At 46.9% G+C, this 17,750-nt stretch overlaps 1 protein-coding gene across 1 annotated transcript in view; it reads right to left on the reverse strand.

Annotated features, from left to right (window-relative positions):
• FANCA (Fanconi anemia complementation group A) overlaps positions 1-14,724 on the reverse strand; it is a 35,089-nt gene extending 20,365 nt beyond the window's left edge. Inside the window, exons 1-17 of the mRNA XM_021408497.1 lie at positions 14,661-14,724; positions 14,105-14,214; positions 13,264-13,336; positions 12,664-12,806; positions 11,945-12,040; positions 10,058-10,131; positions 8,869-8,981; positions 8,067-8,146; positions 7,586-7,619; positions 5,184-5,250; positions 4,488-4,600; positions 3,446-3,522; positions 2,870-3,011; positions 2,193-2,326; positions 1,093-1,203; positions 592-687; positions 442-501 (exon numbers count right to left, since the gene is read on the reverse strand). Coding sequence (XP_021264172.1) covers positions 442-501; positions 592-687; positions 1,093-1,203; positions 2,193-2,326; positions 2,870-3,011; positions 3,446-3,522; positions 4,488-4,600; positions 5,184-5,250; positions 7,586-7,619; positions 8,067-8,146; positions 8,869-8,981; positions 10,058-10,131; positions 11,945-12,040; positions 12,664-12,806; positions 13,264-13,336; positions 14,105-14,214; positions 14,661-14,700 — 1,563 coding nt within the window. The 5' untranslated portion in view covers positions 14,701-14,724. The remainder of the gene's footprint in view (positions 1-441; positions 502-591; positions 688-1,092; positions 1,204-2,192; positions 2,327-2,869; positions 3,012-3,445; positions 3,523-4,487; positions 4,601-5,183; positions 5,251-7,585; positions 7,620-8,066; positions 8,147-8,868; positions 8,982-10,057; positions 10,132-11,944; positions 12,041-12,663; positions 12,807-13,263; positions 13,337-14,104; positions 14,215-14,660) is intronic.

Genomic DNA, 17,750 nt, shown 5'->3' on the forward strand with positions numbered 1-17,750 from the left:
TTCCTGACACCATACAGCACCATTAGATTATTCTTTGTTCCTTAAATTCTTACCAATAGAATTTGCCATTATTTTCCACATCCCACCAAACAGGATGGGCAAGAAGTAGCCAGCACTTCCCTGGCTTCAAACAGCATGTGCTGACTGGGTGGCTGATGTAGGAGCTGCTTGGCCACTAACTGGCTGGCTAATTGCTCAGTTCCTCTGCAGCCTGACTTTGGGAATACTCATCAGGGTCTATCTGTCTTCTACGCAGGTCTAATTTTCACAAAATCCAGGGTAAATTTCCATATTTGTGACCTTTAATTCCTCTGTCTTAAAGATGGGAAAGATTTAACAGCATGTTCAAACTCGGTAGGAATAGCAGACGGATAATTCATGCCTCCACAGAAAAAAAAAGAGCATAAGTGATGAGAAAACTGTTGGATAGATCACCAGTACCTGCACGGATTCGTGGGTGGAAGACAAGTCTTCATAGAGCCCCATATCTTCAATAGCAACCTGTGTGAGGTTACACAGACATGGGCATTGTCACTGATGTTACTGACAGATCTAGAAGGATGTCTTTCCAAAGGGACAGTTTTTACTAACCTTGAGGTCGGCCAGTCTGGTTTTAGCCAGAGTGATGTACTCCAAGAGAATAGAGCGATGTTTTGTTGGCACAAAAGGTGGGTACATTATATGGACCTGCAATGTGAAATTCAGAACAAGATTTGCCATTTTTACAGGAAGTGACAGCAAAACTCTAGTTAACTTTTCCTCTCAATTACCTCAGATATCCCCCAAAGACATTATTGCTTGCTTTAAGACAGTTTCACAGCAACTGATGTGCAGTCTTCCCCAACAGCAAGTTAACTAAAGCACTCAGGCACTTAAATACAACTTCACAAAAGGGATTCTCTTCTTGTCAAGGAAATAAGAATCTCGCTCTTGCTTATTTCAGGGAGAGAAGGTTTTGAGTAGTGTGGGAAATAATACAGTTACCAATAACAACATTAGCAATATGCTCAAAGACACACAGCACAAGTGTGTTTATTCAGGAGCAGTTCTGTAGCTGTCTTTAGAAAACCATCTCTACCAGCAGCTTCTCACCTTCAAGTATGGGGCTCCTTCAAAGGGCACTAGCTCTGACAAGAACTCAAAGAGGAAGACCAGAGCTTTCTTACTGCTCCCGTGGTGACCACTAGCATTCCCAAAGGAGGCCTGAAATACAGAAAGTGACAAGGCAGCCTTTCAGTTTGGAAAGAATCGGCGTCCCAGCACTGCACTGAACTCCCACACATCTCTTACAGACATCTACTTTGAATCAGTAGAATCTTTCTGGAGAAAAGTCTCTGCAGAAAGTTTACAGAAGTCTCTACAGAAGTTTTTGAGTTTCCTTCTCCAGTTTCCAGGTCAAGCTCAAAGTTCATTCTCATGTGCTACCCTAGGAATGCTCAGAGAACTTAGACAAGGCAACACCAAAATGCATCAAAGGACTGAGATTCGTCAGGAACACACAACGCTGGAGGTTTATCTGGGCACTATAGGAAAAATAAGCCAGTCAGCCTATAGAAAATATTTCAAAAGGTAAACTAGTTACATCCTGAGCACTTTATCAGCAATGGCTGAGTTTACATTCGCAAACTCATACAAAGGAATTTACAGGCTTAAATTATGTAGAGATTTGCATACCCAAAATACCTACATGTTTACAACTGAAAGCTAATTACCAATTATCTATAAGGTCAAACACACCAATTACAGCTGCATGCAAACATCCAGGAAATAGGAATGCTTCATGTGCAATAGCCCACAAATTATGTAATCACAGCACTGTTGGTTATCAAGACACTGAAATGCATCCAAGATTATGATTATAACAGGATTTACATGTCTGCATTCCTGACAAATAACTAGAGAAGGCAAGATGTACTTGAAAGATGAAAGGAGAGAAGACCAGAGAAAGCCAAATGAATATATTCTTCGCAGACACAAAGGCAATAAGAAGTATTAAATTATTCCTAATACCAATCCAATCACTTGTTACTTTGTTGGGTGTTTGTTTCTGCCTGTTTGTTTTGGTTTTAAATTCCTGGTTATCTAGTCTGAAACTAGACTTTTTGTGTGTGTGTGCAGAAGAACATTCCTTAAACACAGGTTTCTCACATACTTAAAACAAAGATTACCGGTCAGGCCTTATTTAGTCTTACCTTGAACCACTCAGAGTAAGGCATGAACACAGCAGGGCCCTCTAGGGCAGCCTGACGGGCTATCAGGAATGCAGTGATCATATTTTCCATATCATAATTCTCAAAGGCCTTTATCAGGAGATGGCTCAGTAGATCTAGAAACGTAAAACAGTAACCTCAACCTTGGCTCTAGACAATTGAGCCATGATAGACTAAATTGAGACAAATATCTAATGAAACATCTGCCCCAAAGGATCATCCATTACAGTCTGGAGAACCTTAGAGACTCATTTATATTTTTTCAGTGGTCAAATACTCAGAGATTTCACCTTGCAAGAACTACAGGGAGCCCAGCTATGACATAATCAGTAAGAAACTCTAACAGGGTTTGCTAGCAAAGGTAAGACAGAAGAATTAAGTAATCACTACACGACACAATCATAAAAGTAATTACTAAATAGTCATTCTTAGTTGTACACTAAATTAGGGAAGCGTCAGACACAACGCATGGTATTCACATCACAGCTGACACGGAACACCTGAATGGAGAGGGTGAGTACCTGCAGTTCTTTCCCCTACAGAAATCTCAAAACAGGAGTTATGAACTTGCTACTGCCCCACTCGGGACGGTTTCCTCGTTCAGTAGCTGAGAAGTAACAAGCACGTGTCAGCCTGCAGGCTTGCCAGTACCCACTTACCTTTGAACAACTGCTCAGCCTCAGCCTGACAGACCACCAGCGCGGAAACGCAGGACAGGACATGCTGCCAGTTCACTTCATGCGTCTCCAGGACTCGCTGCAGCTGGCAGATTGACTCCTTTGCACTGAATGCCACAAACAGCTGGAAGAGAGTGAGAGCAATTCACTTCAGCTATGGCATACGACCACTGGGAAAGTGAAATACACTGTCAAGATTAACATGCAGATGCCCTTTGCAAAAGCTGTTTTGCGTGCACCTTTTGCATCAGCTTTCCAAGGCCAGACATTATTCTGGCTTGGAACCAGCACTGGCTAAAATCCACAGGTGTACTCCACCTCCTTCAGAAGCAATGCCATATTCTGTAACAGTGAAAATTCACAACTTCAGTTATTATTTCTGTACTCATTGGGAGCACTGCACAAACAAAAATTCCTTCAAGCTTTGTCCTGCCTGCAGCTCCTGGCAGCTGCTTCAGATTCCACAGCGCATTGTTTTTAAATAATCCCATTTCAGATATTTTAATGAATACAAGATCAACACAGTGATGTTCTCTTTGCAAAACCAGGAAGACATACTTTGCGATACAAGGTAGTGAGCAGCGAACACGTCCTTGTAAAGCTCCACTCTCTCTGCTTGTGGATGGCATCAGACACTGTAAAGAAAGCATATTAATAGTTTTCTCTTCAGCAATTGATTTTAAAAGACATAAAAAACACAGAAGTTCATCACACAAGATTTCCCTTTTGCTTTCACAGCCACATGCATTAAAAGCTGCCTGCTGAAACTTTTTCTCCCCCATTCATCTTTGGAATACAAACCACATGAACAAGGACTGTGTCATTTCACTACAGCACTGTCATCTCAGAGCTCTTCTTGGGATCACGCATTCATCGACCAACATAATGCACGCAGAGAGAATCAGCAAGGAACCATCTTTTCCTCAAAGATCTCTTTCAACTGGAGGCCAGCAACAATGACCTGGCTCTTCCACACTACCTGTAAGGAGCTCTAGATCGTAGCTTGGAGTGATAAATTTCACCAGAGATTTTGCAACCCCAAAGTAATTTCTTCTTAAAGACACCCAACTTTACAATTAGCAGTCATGGACTAGAAGCCTTCCTGCGTTTATAACTGATCTACCAAAATGAAGTGAATGACAGGCACCCAGGGAGCAGAGGAAGGCTATGGTTTGTGCTTAAAGCAAGACCTAAAGGGAAGCAGGATTTTAGCCCCAAGCTCTCTGCAGTGCCAGCTCTCCCATCCAGTTCCTCCTTTGGCCAAAACTATTCCCAGAGGCCACAGCTCTCCCATGTCTGCTCCACAAAGGCTGCTAGTAGATGTTACTCCCAGCACTCCACATGAGCCATGGGCAGAAGCTCTGCCTGAAGCCACTGATTTTCCACCTGATATTTCCTCCTGAACTACAGCCCTCTAAAGCCCAGATTCCAGATGAACCTTTCATCTTTTCTGGCACTGTGTGGGTGGGGAAGAACTGGGGAGTGAGGCAGCATCACTGCGCTCTGTCCTCCAGGCTGGACTCCACTCACTGAGCTCTGGGTGGGACAGAGCTCCTGACCCACAGCAGCAAACCAGAGACTGCTCCCCAACTATTCCTACCTTTCAACAGTGGGTTGTAGGTAAGAACCTCAGTCAGGGTGTGTCTAAAAAACTGCTGCAAGGAATCCGGATGAACTGCACTTTTATAAATTGACACATCGAATACATTCAGCCTATAAATGACAAGGAAACATTCAGAAACAATGCACAGGACTATGATCAATCAGGCACTGCCTAGGTTGAATGACTCACTTTCCCTCTACATCTACTTCACCAGTTTGCCAGAGATGTATACTGACTTGTTTTATTTTATTTTGAATCTCCTGGTTACTTAATATTAAGGTACCAGGTTTACAAACTTGAGTAAAACGCATAATGCCCCTGCAGAGACCAAGACTGAAGGCTGAACATGTACGAAGTAATCAGACAAAATAGGGTGGGAAGCAGGAATTGGAGGAGATGAAGGCACTTTCCAGCTGTTTCTGCTCAGAAGCAGAGTGAGAAAACTTGAGAGAGGAAACTCACCCCATGCTAAGGTGCTCTGAGATTGCTTCTGAGACTGCCAGAACACCCTTTCCTATCTTGCACTTATCTTTTTATATGATTTCACTTCTGAATATTTTATTAGAGAGAACACCAAACATAAATAGTGCTGGGAGGGCAGGGCTAAAAATAGACACTCACCCAATTTCACTGGCAAGTGCAACACAATAAAATACTCCTCCTGACGTTATTCAGAGGAACACTGTTTCTTACCAGAACCTCATAGCTTGCAATGTGGAGACATCTTCCTCCTTCTCTTTACCAACAGCATCGAGGACCCCTGGAACCCCAAAGTAAAAACACAAAAAGGCAATGAGAAAAGCAGAAGGAATTGTGACACGACGCTAACAGCTAAGAAGGTGACCCCATTAGGGAAACGCACCGTTCCTCAGCATTAAAAGCTTACAAAAACTTCTCAAAAGTAACACAGAGGCTCAAAAACTATTAACATTAACCTTGAACCACTTTAAAAGCATTCCCATGAACGTGCTAATAATTAAGCCATCTAAAAATGGGCATGCATTAATATTTAATTTCCAAACCTAATGCTAACTGTGCAGTGCACACACGAGTGCAAACACTGCAAAGCTGCGCTGGGGAGAAGTCTGGAGGCAGAGATTTGCACTGCAAGCTTTGTGTCTCGAAACCATGGTCTTCACCATCCTCAGCAAACAAAGAGGGCACTGCTGTGAATGCCACCCATCTGTGACAGCTTCCTGTTACATTTCTTTAGCAGCACTGCTTTAAAGCAAGGCCTGCCCCAAAGGGACTGCTGGAGGTCAAACACGCAGCAGCTCGCACAGCACGTGGTCCTGACCATAAGACTGCACAACTCCAAGCACACATACTGAGAGACTCTAAGCTTGACGGCCTGCTGCAGCAGTATTTCTGCTTCTCATCCCATCCTACCTTCCAAGGCCTCCTCTTTTAACAGCAAAAACGTTTGCTTTGTACATTAAGATTTGTACATTGGGATCATTTTGGTGATGCACTCTGAGAAGGAGATCTACCAAACTGAGGCAGTAAAACAGGCATCCCTCATGTGCTTTTTGTAGGGCAGCCCGCAGTGCTAGCAAGTAATACCGCCTTCCCCTGCAGAGGAATGCTTTAAGGTTAAGCAGGGGAGAATAGAGAAAAGGAGATAAGCTCTACTTATCCTCAGGCACAGGAGTTCAGTGTAGCAAGACCATGTCTATGAAGAACAGTGCTCCCAGGCTACTCTCAGCCTGTGCTCCTCCTGTGAACAGCTTCATTCATCGTGAATTATTTTACATAAAGCATCCTAACATTCTTCAAAGCAGCCGATGAGTCGAGTGAAACTCCTCAAAGATAACCCAACAGCACACACTAACAAAAGTATTGCATATAGAACATGTAATACATTTTCAGATGGACAGTGGCAGCACAGGCTGCAGAAACGTGAAGGTCAAATGAAGAGCAGGTTAGCACAGACTCCACCCTGCCTGCCAGCAGCCTGCCTCACTTCCCCCCACATCCCTCTAGTCCTGAGCTTATGAGGGTTATTTTTCAAGTGCCAGCACTATTAAAGGGTCACCTGAGATGGAACTCATACATATTAAATAATAAAGCACTTCCCTTACAGCTTTCCCTTTTTAGAACGGCTCAGCAAGGTCTGCAAGGCATCTGTCTACAGGCAGTGCTCTCTGCAAGACACGGGGTGAGGGATCAGACTGGTGATACCCACAGAGATGCAGAAGGGGTGTTGTTGGGTTGTGTTGTGTCCTGGCTTTTGGTCATTTTACAACAGACAAAAAGCTCTCATTTTTGCAATAGCACTGAGCACGTTGCTGAAACATGCCAGCAAGGAAAGTGGCAAAGCGATGCCACTAAGGTGACAGAAAAATAGCAGCAGCACATGGTCAGGTCAGACTAACACAGTGGTCTAGAGCACGTGAGGAGCTGTAAGTGAACATTTCCTCTGCAGATAAAACAGTGCAGTGGAAACAGAACCTGTCATGACGATCATCTATGACACATGACAAAAAATCCCTTAGTGTGTTTAGTCTTTCTGCATCAGGATCTGCATTGCAAATTGGGCACTGCTACCCCTGAGCTCTCAGCAGCAGCATGACAGGCACGTTACCCATGGGACAGCTAAACCCTGCCTGTTTAAAGGCTACACATGTACATCAGATGTCATTATTCTACACAAAAAAAAATAGGCTTCACAAAACGTGAGTTTGCAAATCCAAAGTGTGAGACAGCAAAATAGCCAACTGGCACATAACTTGGTAAATTCAACACTTAATTTAACAAGCAGAAAAAGTTAGCCAACCCTCTGTGCTACCAAAGATTGGACTGCTTCCAGCCAAACTTGTTAAAAGCCAGCTCAGGTATCTTTACCCTGTGTTGCAGCTGGGAGGATCAAAAAGAACCAGCATGAGAAACAAGAAGTTATCTGTGGTGGTAGAAGAAACTCACTTCACAAAACTAAAGAGGAAAACGGAGACACACGAAATCAGTGACATAAATATGCAGAGAAAGCATCCCAGAAAGAGATTTCTCTGAGTCCTTAGAGATTCAGTAATGAGGAAGGAAATTAAGTTAGCAAACAGCAGCGACTGCAAGAAGTTACAAATCACAAGAACACTTACATGTCAGCATTCTTTGTAAAACAGCATGACAGATCTGTTCAAAATGGACAAATTAAGACCATTTAGTGTTGAGAACAGCTACACTGCATGCAGAAAAGGCAAACTGACTCAAAGAAAAGGTTTTGTCCCTCTTGGTTTAAAGCTTAACTTCCACCTCAGGGTCTAATGTAGAACAGATACAACAGACAGAGGGGCAAGCATTTTCCATGCTTACCAGCATTCCATGCCTCGTGCACAAATGGAAAAAAAAGAGCAATCAAGGTGAAAGCAAGGAAGCTAAAAAGTCCTTGACAAGTCACCTTGAAGAAATTCTCTATAAAAAGGTCTCTGTTCTGGTTTCAGCATTTCACCCACTCCTACTAAGTGGACCACTGCCCTTTCTCTGTTGCTCTAACTCAGATTTATTTACAGCCAGAAAGGCAGCGATGTACGACGCATCTACTTTAACCAACTATTTTAATCAGTTTCCTTTTGTCCTTACATGGGGGACCTTCTTGAATTCCAGCTTCCTTCCCAGCTCCAAAGGCTGAAAGCCATTCTGAAGGAACATGATCGCAAAGTCTGCAAATAGAGAAGGAATCCGTGTTACAGCATCCCTGCTCATTAAAACCACTTGCTCTCTCCCTTCCCAGTGGGACTGCTGTCTGAAAAGCATCGCTCACTACACAGCACAGTCAGCAATACTGCTCAATGCTTTTCTGTTTTTCTTCCATGGAGTAAAATTACTCCTGGACAAAAAGGGTCTAGAGCAATCAATGCCAAGAAGCAAAGGAGTTGAAAGGATTATACAGACCAAGCAGTCTGTAGGTCTCCCTCTCTTTTACCACTGCAGAACACGCGTGAGTTTTACCTGATCAACTGACTGGCCCAAAGCTCTGACTACAGCCCTTCAAGTAAACGGTGTACTCTTTTTTTTTTTCTAAATAAAAACATAGAAAATATGTTTTTAATAGAAAAAGATGGGGAAAAAAATATCAGCTGTTAAATATTTCTGGTCAGAAATATTTGGGGCACTTTGCATAAGCATTATGTTCTTTATCCAACGTGATATCATCACTGGTCCCATACATCTTGCAACTCCATTTTCTTTTGATAATGTATTTGAAAGAGATCCAGGAATTCCAACCAATCATCTTTTAAGGGGAAGAACTCACTAAGAATTAAAGATATCCCCTTTGCTGAAGCAACATCAGAAAATGCAGTGCGAGGCCCCTGTCCTTCTGCTCCCAGCATCCCACTTGCACAGCATTTGCTGCAGGCCTGCAGCCAGACCCTCTCCTTGCCTGAGAGAACACGCCCCGCGTGCTCCACGTCCTGGGGGGGCCCCTCTGCCTGCTCACACAGAGCACGAAGGCTGCTGCACAGCCACTCCTCCACGGCACGGCTGTCCACGTTGCTGGGAACAAACAAAAGCACGGTCAGTTCAAACCCTGCTGTGCTCCCTTGGTTGGTTTCTCGTTCTGCCATCCCCTTGGTCTTGGGGAAGAGCTGTCCGTGTGGGACCGTGCCCTATATGTCACCTTTCATTTCTTTAAGTTGGTCCGACAAGAGCTTTAGCTGCCTGATAAGAAGATTCCCATGCAAACACAAACAATGAAAAAAATACACGTGGAATTGCGTGTCCGAGTTTCGGTCATCTCTGACATTATTTTGAAAGAAGACTTTCAATTGAAATACTTTAAAGGTTTTTAGTTCTGATTTTTAAGACGTTTGCATAAAAATGCTTTGCAAAAAATAAAAACCAAGCTCCCTTCAGTTTCCTTGGAGTACGGCATGCACCGAAGGTTTTTATTTCTCTCCCATTAACAGACAAGTAAACCAATATCAAAGGCTGCACCAAAGGGCGCCGTAATATTCTTTCGACACCATAAAAAAACGACGTGAACTTCAGAAGGAGTAACTGGTCCTCCCTGTTAGCTCCTTATTGGGAAAAACAAATCAACTCTTAGAATAACCGTCCCGTGGAGATGAACTCTGCCACACCTCCTTGACACGGTGGCTTTGAGAGGACAGAAGCACACAGTTTATGTGAAGCAACACTTCTCACCAAGCCCAGCCCTAATTTTCACTGAGTTCCAAGGCAGAGCTGGAGGCACGGCCACGTGAACCACAGGGGCTGGGTTCTGAGCCCTTCCCCACACTGCTGGGCATTTGTCCCCACGCAGTGAAACAAAGAATCAGATAGAACATTAACTAGAATGGGCCTTACTAGTGGTTCCCACCCAACCGTTTTGCCCCACATCCTAAGTGATTCAGCAGCCCTGGAACAAGCAGCCACCATGCCCTGAACTGTGCTAATTAACACAGAGTAACCTCTCAAACCCTGGCTAATTTCTTAAATCCTGCTAATCTGATCACCTGCAAGCATCTGACTATATTCTTAGTCCAGAATACTCATGACTAATCCCCGATTACATTTCAATAGGCTTTAAGTGATTAAATATGTGTGCAAACCTCCAAACCTCCGCTCACCTCTCCAGCAGATCTCCCAGCCCAGTGATGCCGTTTCTGTGCAGCTGCCACACGGCCTCCAGCACTGGAAGGTCCTAGCAAGAATGTCACAATTTGGTCACAGTTTGTATATCACACTTAATATTTTGATAACAAACTACGTCCAAAAAAAAAAAAAGAAACTAAATTTCGTTTAGTCACGCTGCCTAGGATTTATGAAAATTTAAAAACGAACATATTAATACCAGATGAGGAAAGGTTATGTTGGATTTCTCCTTCCTACAGATGTTGAGGGGTAGATGCATCGCTTTACATTTTCATGTTCAAGTCATAAATACGTCAGCCTTCATCCCTCTGGAATAATCCTAACTGTGAGCAGTCAAAGGAGCGGCGGTATCCCAGAAAACGGGGAAACTACTACATTTAGAGTCTTGTTCATTCAGAACCAAAAACAGATCGGGGAATTCTCACTTAGTTCTCTCTTTGTTAGCTTCTGGGATTCGGTTTTGCTGCTTTCAAACCCATTTCCCTAGAGGAGCCTACACAAAACAAAGAGATGCTGCAGCTGTGCAAGAAGACAGGCCTACGGACACAGGGGAACACCAGCCACCACCTGAGCAGTGGTGCAGATGAAACTGACGCCCTTTTCCACCTCCCTGTAACATCACTTGCAGCTCCCAACACAAGAGCGTGTCCTGGAGAGCGTCCTGTGCCAGCAAAACTCCAGGATGCATCTGGCAGGGTAAATGGTGCAACAGCAGCTTCTGCTCGTTCCAGCCCCGGGACAGAAACTCTCTGACCCAGAAACAAAATACTTTTCACTCCTTGCAGGGGAAGAGATGCCTGGGAGTTTTGAGCACACAAGGCACCAGGAGCCCCACCAGCCTTCCCCAGTGACTGGCAGCTGCTTTTTAGCATGACCCCAGGCTCGCCCACGTCCTTCGTTTTCGACAGCTTAATCCTTTACTATATCAATCTCAATTACACAGCAGCACTTGATCTCCGTGTCTACCTGAGAACAAGGAGATTTTAATCAGCCCTTAAAATGCACGGAATTCTATTTTCAGCCCATGAATGGACATTTGAGACTAGAGTGCACCTTTTTATCCACACAGGTCACTCCCTTCCTTCTTTCCCACCAGAGCAGCAAGCAACCAAAATTGTCCGGTTCACAAGAAGTACTTAGCTCTACGCAGAGCACCATTTATCTGCAGTGAACAAACCACCCAAATGAAATCAAGACAACACATTTGTGAAGCAATTCAACTTGTTATCTGCTATCCTGTTTCTCTCAAGCCATTTGCTGCATGAATTCACTCTGGCTTATCACAGTTCCCAGATAAATATCGGAATGAGCCAGAATGCCAAATGCCCACTAGGTCCTACTGGCAAAGCACACAGAGGGCTTCTGGGACCACGGTACCCCACAGCCAACTGGGAGATTCTGCACTGATCTGGGTTACCCAGCCCCAACAACAAACCTATGCACCTCCTGATGGACAGATTTACTAGTATATTTCATTGATAACAGTAGGTCAGTGAAGCTAAGCAGAAAAGAAAACAATACCCTCCAAAGCTTGTATTAACTGCAGCGTCACCCCAGACCAGTTTAATCCTACTACCCACGCTGTAAGTCCAGACCCTACGTTTTCCATGCCCTTCCTAGAACCAGCTGTGCTCAGTACATGCAGAAAGAGTTTAAAATCTCAGGGGTGAGCAATAGCAAGACTGCTGGAGATCACAAAAAAACACCAAAGTAAATGGAATGCAGATCGCAGTATTGCACTAGTTCAGCTTAGAGTTATCTCTGTCCTTCACTGGTGAAGAGAGTTAAAAGCATGCTATCTGATTCCAGAGCTGAAATCTAAATGGTCTGTAGCACAGGAACATTTCTTTGTGAATTCTCACCTTCATTTTCCAGATTTCTTGACAGAAGTGTGAGCGACTGAACACATTGTTCGCCAACAAATCCTTGACAGTTCGAAGCAAGCACGACAACCTTTCCTGGAATCACCCCAAAAATGAAGCAGAAATAATTTCCTTTATAAATAACACGTTCTTACAAAAAAAAAATTGCTTTTTTTTCCCAGTCTTACTGTTTTTAAAGACTTGAATGGTGGAGAGAATTCCCGAGGAAGGGCCCAAGTCTTTCACCCTAAGGCTGAGGTAGAGGCTGCCAAGCTGACAGCGCTGGCACCTGACAGCTCCTCAAGGGTGACGTGAGCCAGCAGTCATGGCCCAGGTTCTAGGGAGAGGACCATCACCATACCTAGCTACGCTGCAAACTGAGAAGACTGATAAAGATTCAACAATGACAAAAGACACCAAGCCACACCAGGGAAAGCTGAAGTACACTAGAGGTGATTGCACCTTGTTGCGTAGAGATACTGCAGCAACAGCAGAAAATTTGTCAAGAACTAGCAGCTTTCCATATGGGAGAAGAGTGCCACGTATCTGTGAGCATATCAGACACATAAATGAGTGATCAACCACATGGGTCCTACATGTCTGGATGACCTTATCAGACATGACCTTCCTTACTGGGAACATAGGGCTTATCAATCTCTATCGGTCAAAACTATCAATATTGTTTCCTTAAAAAGCAAAATATAAGCTATTTTGCTTACTCTCTGGTCCAAGTTCAGCAGTGGTACTGGAGAGGGGCTTGCAGAAGGCTGGCAGATCTGTTCCATTTTGGTAACAGCATTTTTGGCTGCCAAGACTGCTGCGGGTACACCCAATCTTGAGGCCTGTTCCTGCAGAACAGAGACTTAAAAAAAAAAAAAAAAGCAGAAATTTGACAGGATGGGAGGAAACAAAAGGTGTGAGCACATGACTGTGAAAAGAAATTCCAGATCTTAAAACTATTCCCAGCACTCATGTCATTTGTTGCACTGGGCAAATTATTTGCATTCCCAAGTATCATTCCTTTACTGTGCATAAAACGGGAGCAGAACTCCACAGAAATTAAATATTCTTGCTAAGCAGAAATTTGTATTTTAGTTTGGCAAGGCTCACAGCAACACTGTAAAATAACCAAAACATTAAAAAAATCAGATCTTGCCAGGGACACAGTTCACTGGACAAGTAAGAAATGAGTAGCTGAATGGGAGATCAGGAACAGCAAGAAGAATGTAAAACTGGAATTGTATTTAACAGGCAGAAATTTGGTATGTAAAGAACAATTCTATTCCATGTTCGTCTTCCATCAATGCTTGTTCACTCACCAATAAATGATTCTGATGACAATTCCTGGTGCTCTATGCCACCCTCTCCAGCTGGCTTGACTGAATCTTCTACCTGGAAGCAAAACAAAGACATAACAATCTTAGATGTCTATTACACACATGTATAGATCTATTCCCTCTTAAGCTTATTTAGCAGCTCTGGCATTCTATGGGGCAGGAGCAATTGAAATGACATTAAACCATTACATGGCCACAGTAAGCCAGAGATTTCAGGACGTCGTGCAAGAGACAGAAGAACAGTTATCTTCATTTTATGCAGAGAAAACGAGATACAGGTCAAAGTGATTCGTCCATAGCACCTAACAGCTCAGCAGCATCACCAGAATTTCTGTCTTTCAAGTCTCAACAGTGCAGCCACAGTGCCATAAATATTTGAAGAAACAGCAAAATATTGCTTCCTTTTCCAGTTAAATATTTTTTTTTTTTTTTAATACAGAGAGATATTCTGTAGAGAAACAAACATTCTTGCAGCTGAGCTATGGGAAGTATTGGAATTGTCCATGCAAGTGATCAAAATCAAAAATTTTCTGTAGCGTGTGTGCGTGGAGAAAGCAGAGCATGGCCAAGGCAGGATCTTGGCTCAAGTCTCTTTGTAGACAAATGACACAGGCTTTCATAATGACAGTCCCATGAGTCAGAAATGCTTGGTAATTCAGAGAAAATCTAACCACCTCCCCAGATTTTGCCCCTATATCCACAGAAAGCCAAATCCAGTAACAACAGAGAGGCGCAGATCTTGTGTGTGTCCCAGACCAAAGGCCCAGGATGGGCCCCAAGAAGCCCCTCCAGCAGCGCCCTGCTGGCCCCAGCCCACTCCTACCTCCAGCAGGAGGTCACTCAGGTTCTGATGGCGATCCAGGAGGCGCAGAGCCGCTGCCCGGAGCTCTGCGGTGCTCCCAAAGGTGCTCTTCTGTTTCCTGGCTCTCCCTGCTAAGAAGTTTGGATTTCCTTCAGAACCGAGGCCTGTCCCATCCCCTAGCACCCTCCCGAGGACAGCTCTCCCACAGAGCAGCGATGGCCGTGGTTTGAGCCCACCACCCAGCTGCACCACGGGGCTGTACAACAGAGGGCCCCACAGCGTTGGCACGGCCAGAGCCACCGGGCACAGCCGGTCATCGGCCTACGAGGGCCTCAGGCCCAGACCAACCCAGGTGCTGCCCCTCGGATCGCATCAAGGCCACAGAAAGGGCACCGGCCCTGGGAGCGGGCTCCTGAGGGAACGGGGACAGTAGTGCTGGAGAGGGCCTGAGGTGAGCCTGGAGCGCTGCGCAGGCCTGAGGACAGGGGAGCTGAGGGCAGAGATGGGACAACCAGCCCTCACTGCATCTCTGCCGTGCTGCGGGGAGCACCAAGAGCACGAAGAAACCCACACATACCCAACAACTCCCTCAGCGCGCTGCCGCCCGCACCCGCCATCACGGCGCGCCCGCCAAACCAACCCCCCCGCCCTGCGCCGCCATTGGCTGCCGCCAGCGGAGCGCGGCTCCGCCTATTGGCTGAGAGAAGTAGGCGTGGCCCTGCCGTCGCTCCGCCATCTTGGTAGTGGCGGAGGCAGGAGGCCGCCATGTTGGGAAGGGCAAAGCGAGACACGCTAGGGTGTTCTAGAAACGTGCGGATGTGGCACTGAGGGACGTGGTCAGTGGGCACGGTGGGGGTGGGTTGGGCTTGGGGATCGTAGAGATCTTTTCCAGCCTAAATGATTCTGTGATTCTATGAAGGTGATAGGGGTTGTAGACGGAGCAGTGTCTCTCAAACGCCTTCCCCCGGGAATTTTGGGCTGCCTCCAGTCTGATCCTTCCTGGAAGGCAGTTGGCATCAGCCAGGCTCCAGCACCGCCATGGGCAGCGCCGGGGCAGCAGCATGCTCCTGCCCTGCTCCTACCACGCCTGCAGTGCGTGTGGCCATCCCCAGTGCCGCCCGGGCGACGCGTGCCCAGGTGACGTGCGGGCAGTGGCAGCTCGTTGCACAGGGAACAGTGGCAGCACGCGGGCAGGTGAGCAACCGCCGGGGATTTCCCGCTGGGAGGCTGTTTGCAGACGTTGAGAGCGCTGTGCTGGAATTGGCTGCGGGGTGTTCTTCCTGCGGCGCTGGTCCCGTGCACGGGTGACTCAGCAGTCGTGGCGGTGCCAAGGCTCCTCCGTGGCCTCTCCCTCCCGGCGCCCTGTGCCATGTGGGACTCACAGAGTGACAGGACCTCCGGCCCTCCGCTCCCAGGCAGTGTCGGAGCAGAGCTGCCCCGCTCAGAGAATCACAGAATCATTCAGGTTGGAAAAGAGCCCTGAGATCCCCAACCCACCCCACCGTGCCCACTGACCATGTCCCCAAGCGCCACATCTCCACAGTTCCTGAACACCTTTAGGGATGGTGCAGGACCCCCCTGCACTGGGGACATCCCCTGTCCTGTCCTCCCTGCTGCCCTCCCCACTGTCCCTTGGTTTCAAGGGCCCATGTCTGCCCACTGACATGCTCCAGTACAGGGAAGTCATCCCACCATGTGCCAATCTGAGTAAATCCCTGTTATTAACATCACCAGCAGGTTGCTGCCTTGCTGGTTTACCAGCTTGCGAAGAGCAGCGCTTGCTATATTTAATCCCTCCGTGCACTATCTGGGAGGTATCCTGAGTTAATGCAGTCTGTTCAGGGAATTGGTTTTAATTAAAATATTAATGAAGATGAATCTAGAAAGGAAATGGAGCTTTAACAGACACTCCGTGACTCAACGTCTCTGCACAGGCTGCTCCGCGGGGGCTCAGTGAGGGGCATTTCAGAGCGCAGGGAACTGGGCAAAGCCATCACTGCGATGGCCAAACTGGTGAGAGCCCCCCCAGAAGGGAAGTCAGAGCAGGTGGTGGGTGCCCCTCCCTGCAGACACCCCAGATGGAGCTGTGGGTGTCCCTGTTCATGGGAACATGGGGAGTGGGGCCAGGTGGCCTTTAGAGGTCCCTTCCAACACAAACCATTCTGTGATTCTATGATCTTGGCTTCCTGTGGCTTTGGAAGGAATTATTATTGCATAGGACAAAGGACACCCAGGAGAATGTATTACCTGAAAACAAACACTGCATACTGCAGGCTGCTGGGCACGGCACTGCCACGGCCCGGCCCTGCCATGCTGCCACGTTGCTGCACGGGGTGCTGAGAAGTGCAGAAATCTGATGCTCCTGCAGCACTTTGCAACCTTCTCCCAACCTGTTCTTTTTTTTTTTTCTTTTTTCCCCATTTCTTTCATTTTTAATTAAATTTCCCCTCTGCACATACACACTTGGCTTTGTTTGATTTTTTTCCAAGGCGGTAGCTTTTAATTACATCTTGATTTCATATTAATTACAGTTGTACCGAAAGCAAAGGGCTCTGCGCTTTATAATCCAAATGTGCTCCCCTCTGTCCCGCAGGCTGAGTTATCGCTGCCCCACTGCTCTGCGCCCGCTGGTGCCGCCCTGGCTGTGTCCACAGGCAGTGCAGCTGCATGCAGGACTGGTGGCGTTGGGCTCAGCACTGTGCTGGGCAGCGTGCTTAGCTTTCCTCTCTCTGCAGTTCAAACCTCAGCAGTTTGCGTGCAGAAAGTGAGATGGAGACTTGAGCACCTGGGGAGGTTCAGGTTGGATACTGGGAGAAATTTCTTCTCCCAAAGTGTGGTTGGGCAACATCACAGGCTGCGCAGGGAGTGGTGGGGTCACTGTCCTGGGCGTTGTTTAAGGACCACAGAGATGTGGCACTGCGGGATGTGGCTATGGGCATGGAGGGGTGGGTTGGGGTGGGACTTGGGGATTGCAGAGGTCTTCTCCAACCTTAATGCAATGATTCTATACCGACCTTTGCTGGTGCCTCCATGCCATGCTCCCATAGAACATGGGCTCTGTGAAATGCTCCATCTCGGTGCCTTCCGCTGCCCACTGCATCACATTAGCCCCAATCCCATACACCAGTGGCAAGGTCTCAGCTCCTTCACCGCGGGTGATGCAGGACTGCACAGGGCCAGGTGCTGCAGGCACAGAGCCGAGGGATGAACGTGGGGGAGCACTTCGCTTGCAGCAATCCGTAAGTCCGCAGGGGCAATCCCCAGTCTTCCTGGCTCTAAGATCCACCAGGGCTGCTGCGTCCTTGTGACCCTTCACCTCGCTCATGGCACGTCCTTAGGCGGGTTGGCCTCCAGAGCTGATTGCTTCCTATGCCTCCGGTCAGGGGCTGAGCCGTGCTGGTGGCAGGAACCATGCCACATGCCACATACCCTTGTTCCGCACCCTACACCCTGCAACCTGCACTCTATCGTGTCCTGCACCCTGCATGCAGCTGTATGCCGTGCACCTGCAGTTGAGCACTGAGCACCGCGCCGTGCACCTCGCACCCAGCCCGATGTCTCCTACGCCATGCCCCGTCCCTGCACCCCGCCAGCCCGCTCATCCCCTTCCGAGCCGAGCCGAGCCGTGCCGAGCCGAGCCAAACGGAGCCGTACAGCGCCGAACCGA

The sequence above is a fragment of the Numida meleagris genome, chromosome 10, assembly GCF_002078875.1.
Source record: "Numida meleagris isolate 19003 breed g44 Domestic line chromosome 10, NumMel1.0, whole genome shotgun sequence".
Lineage (NCBI taxonomy): Eukaryota > Metazoa > Chordata > Aves > Galliformes > Numididae > Numida > Numida meleagris.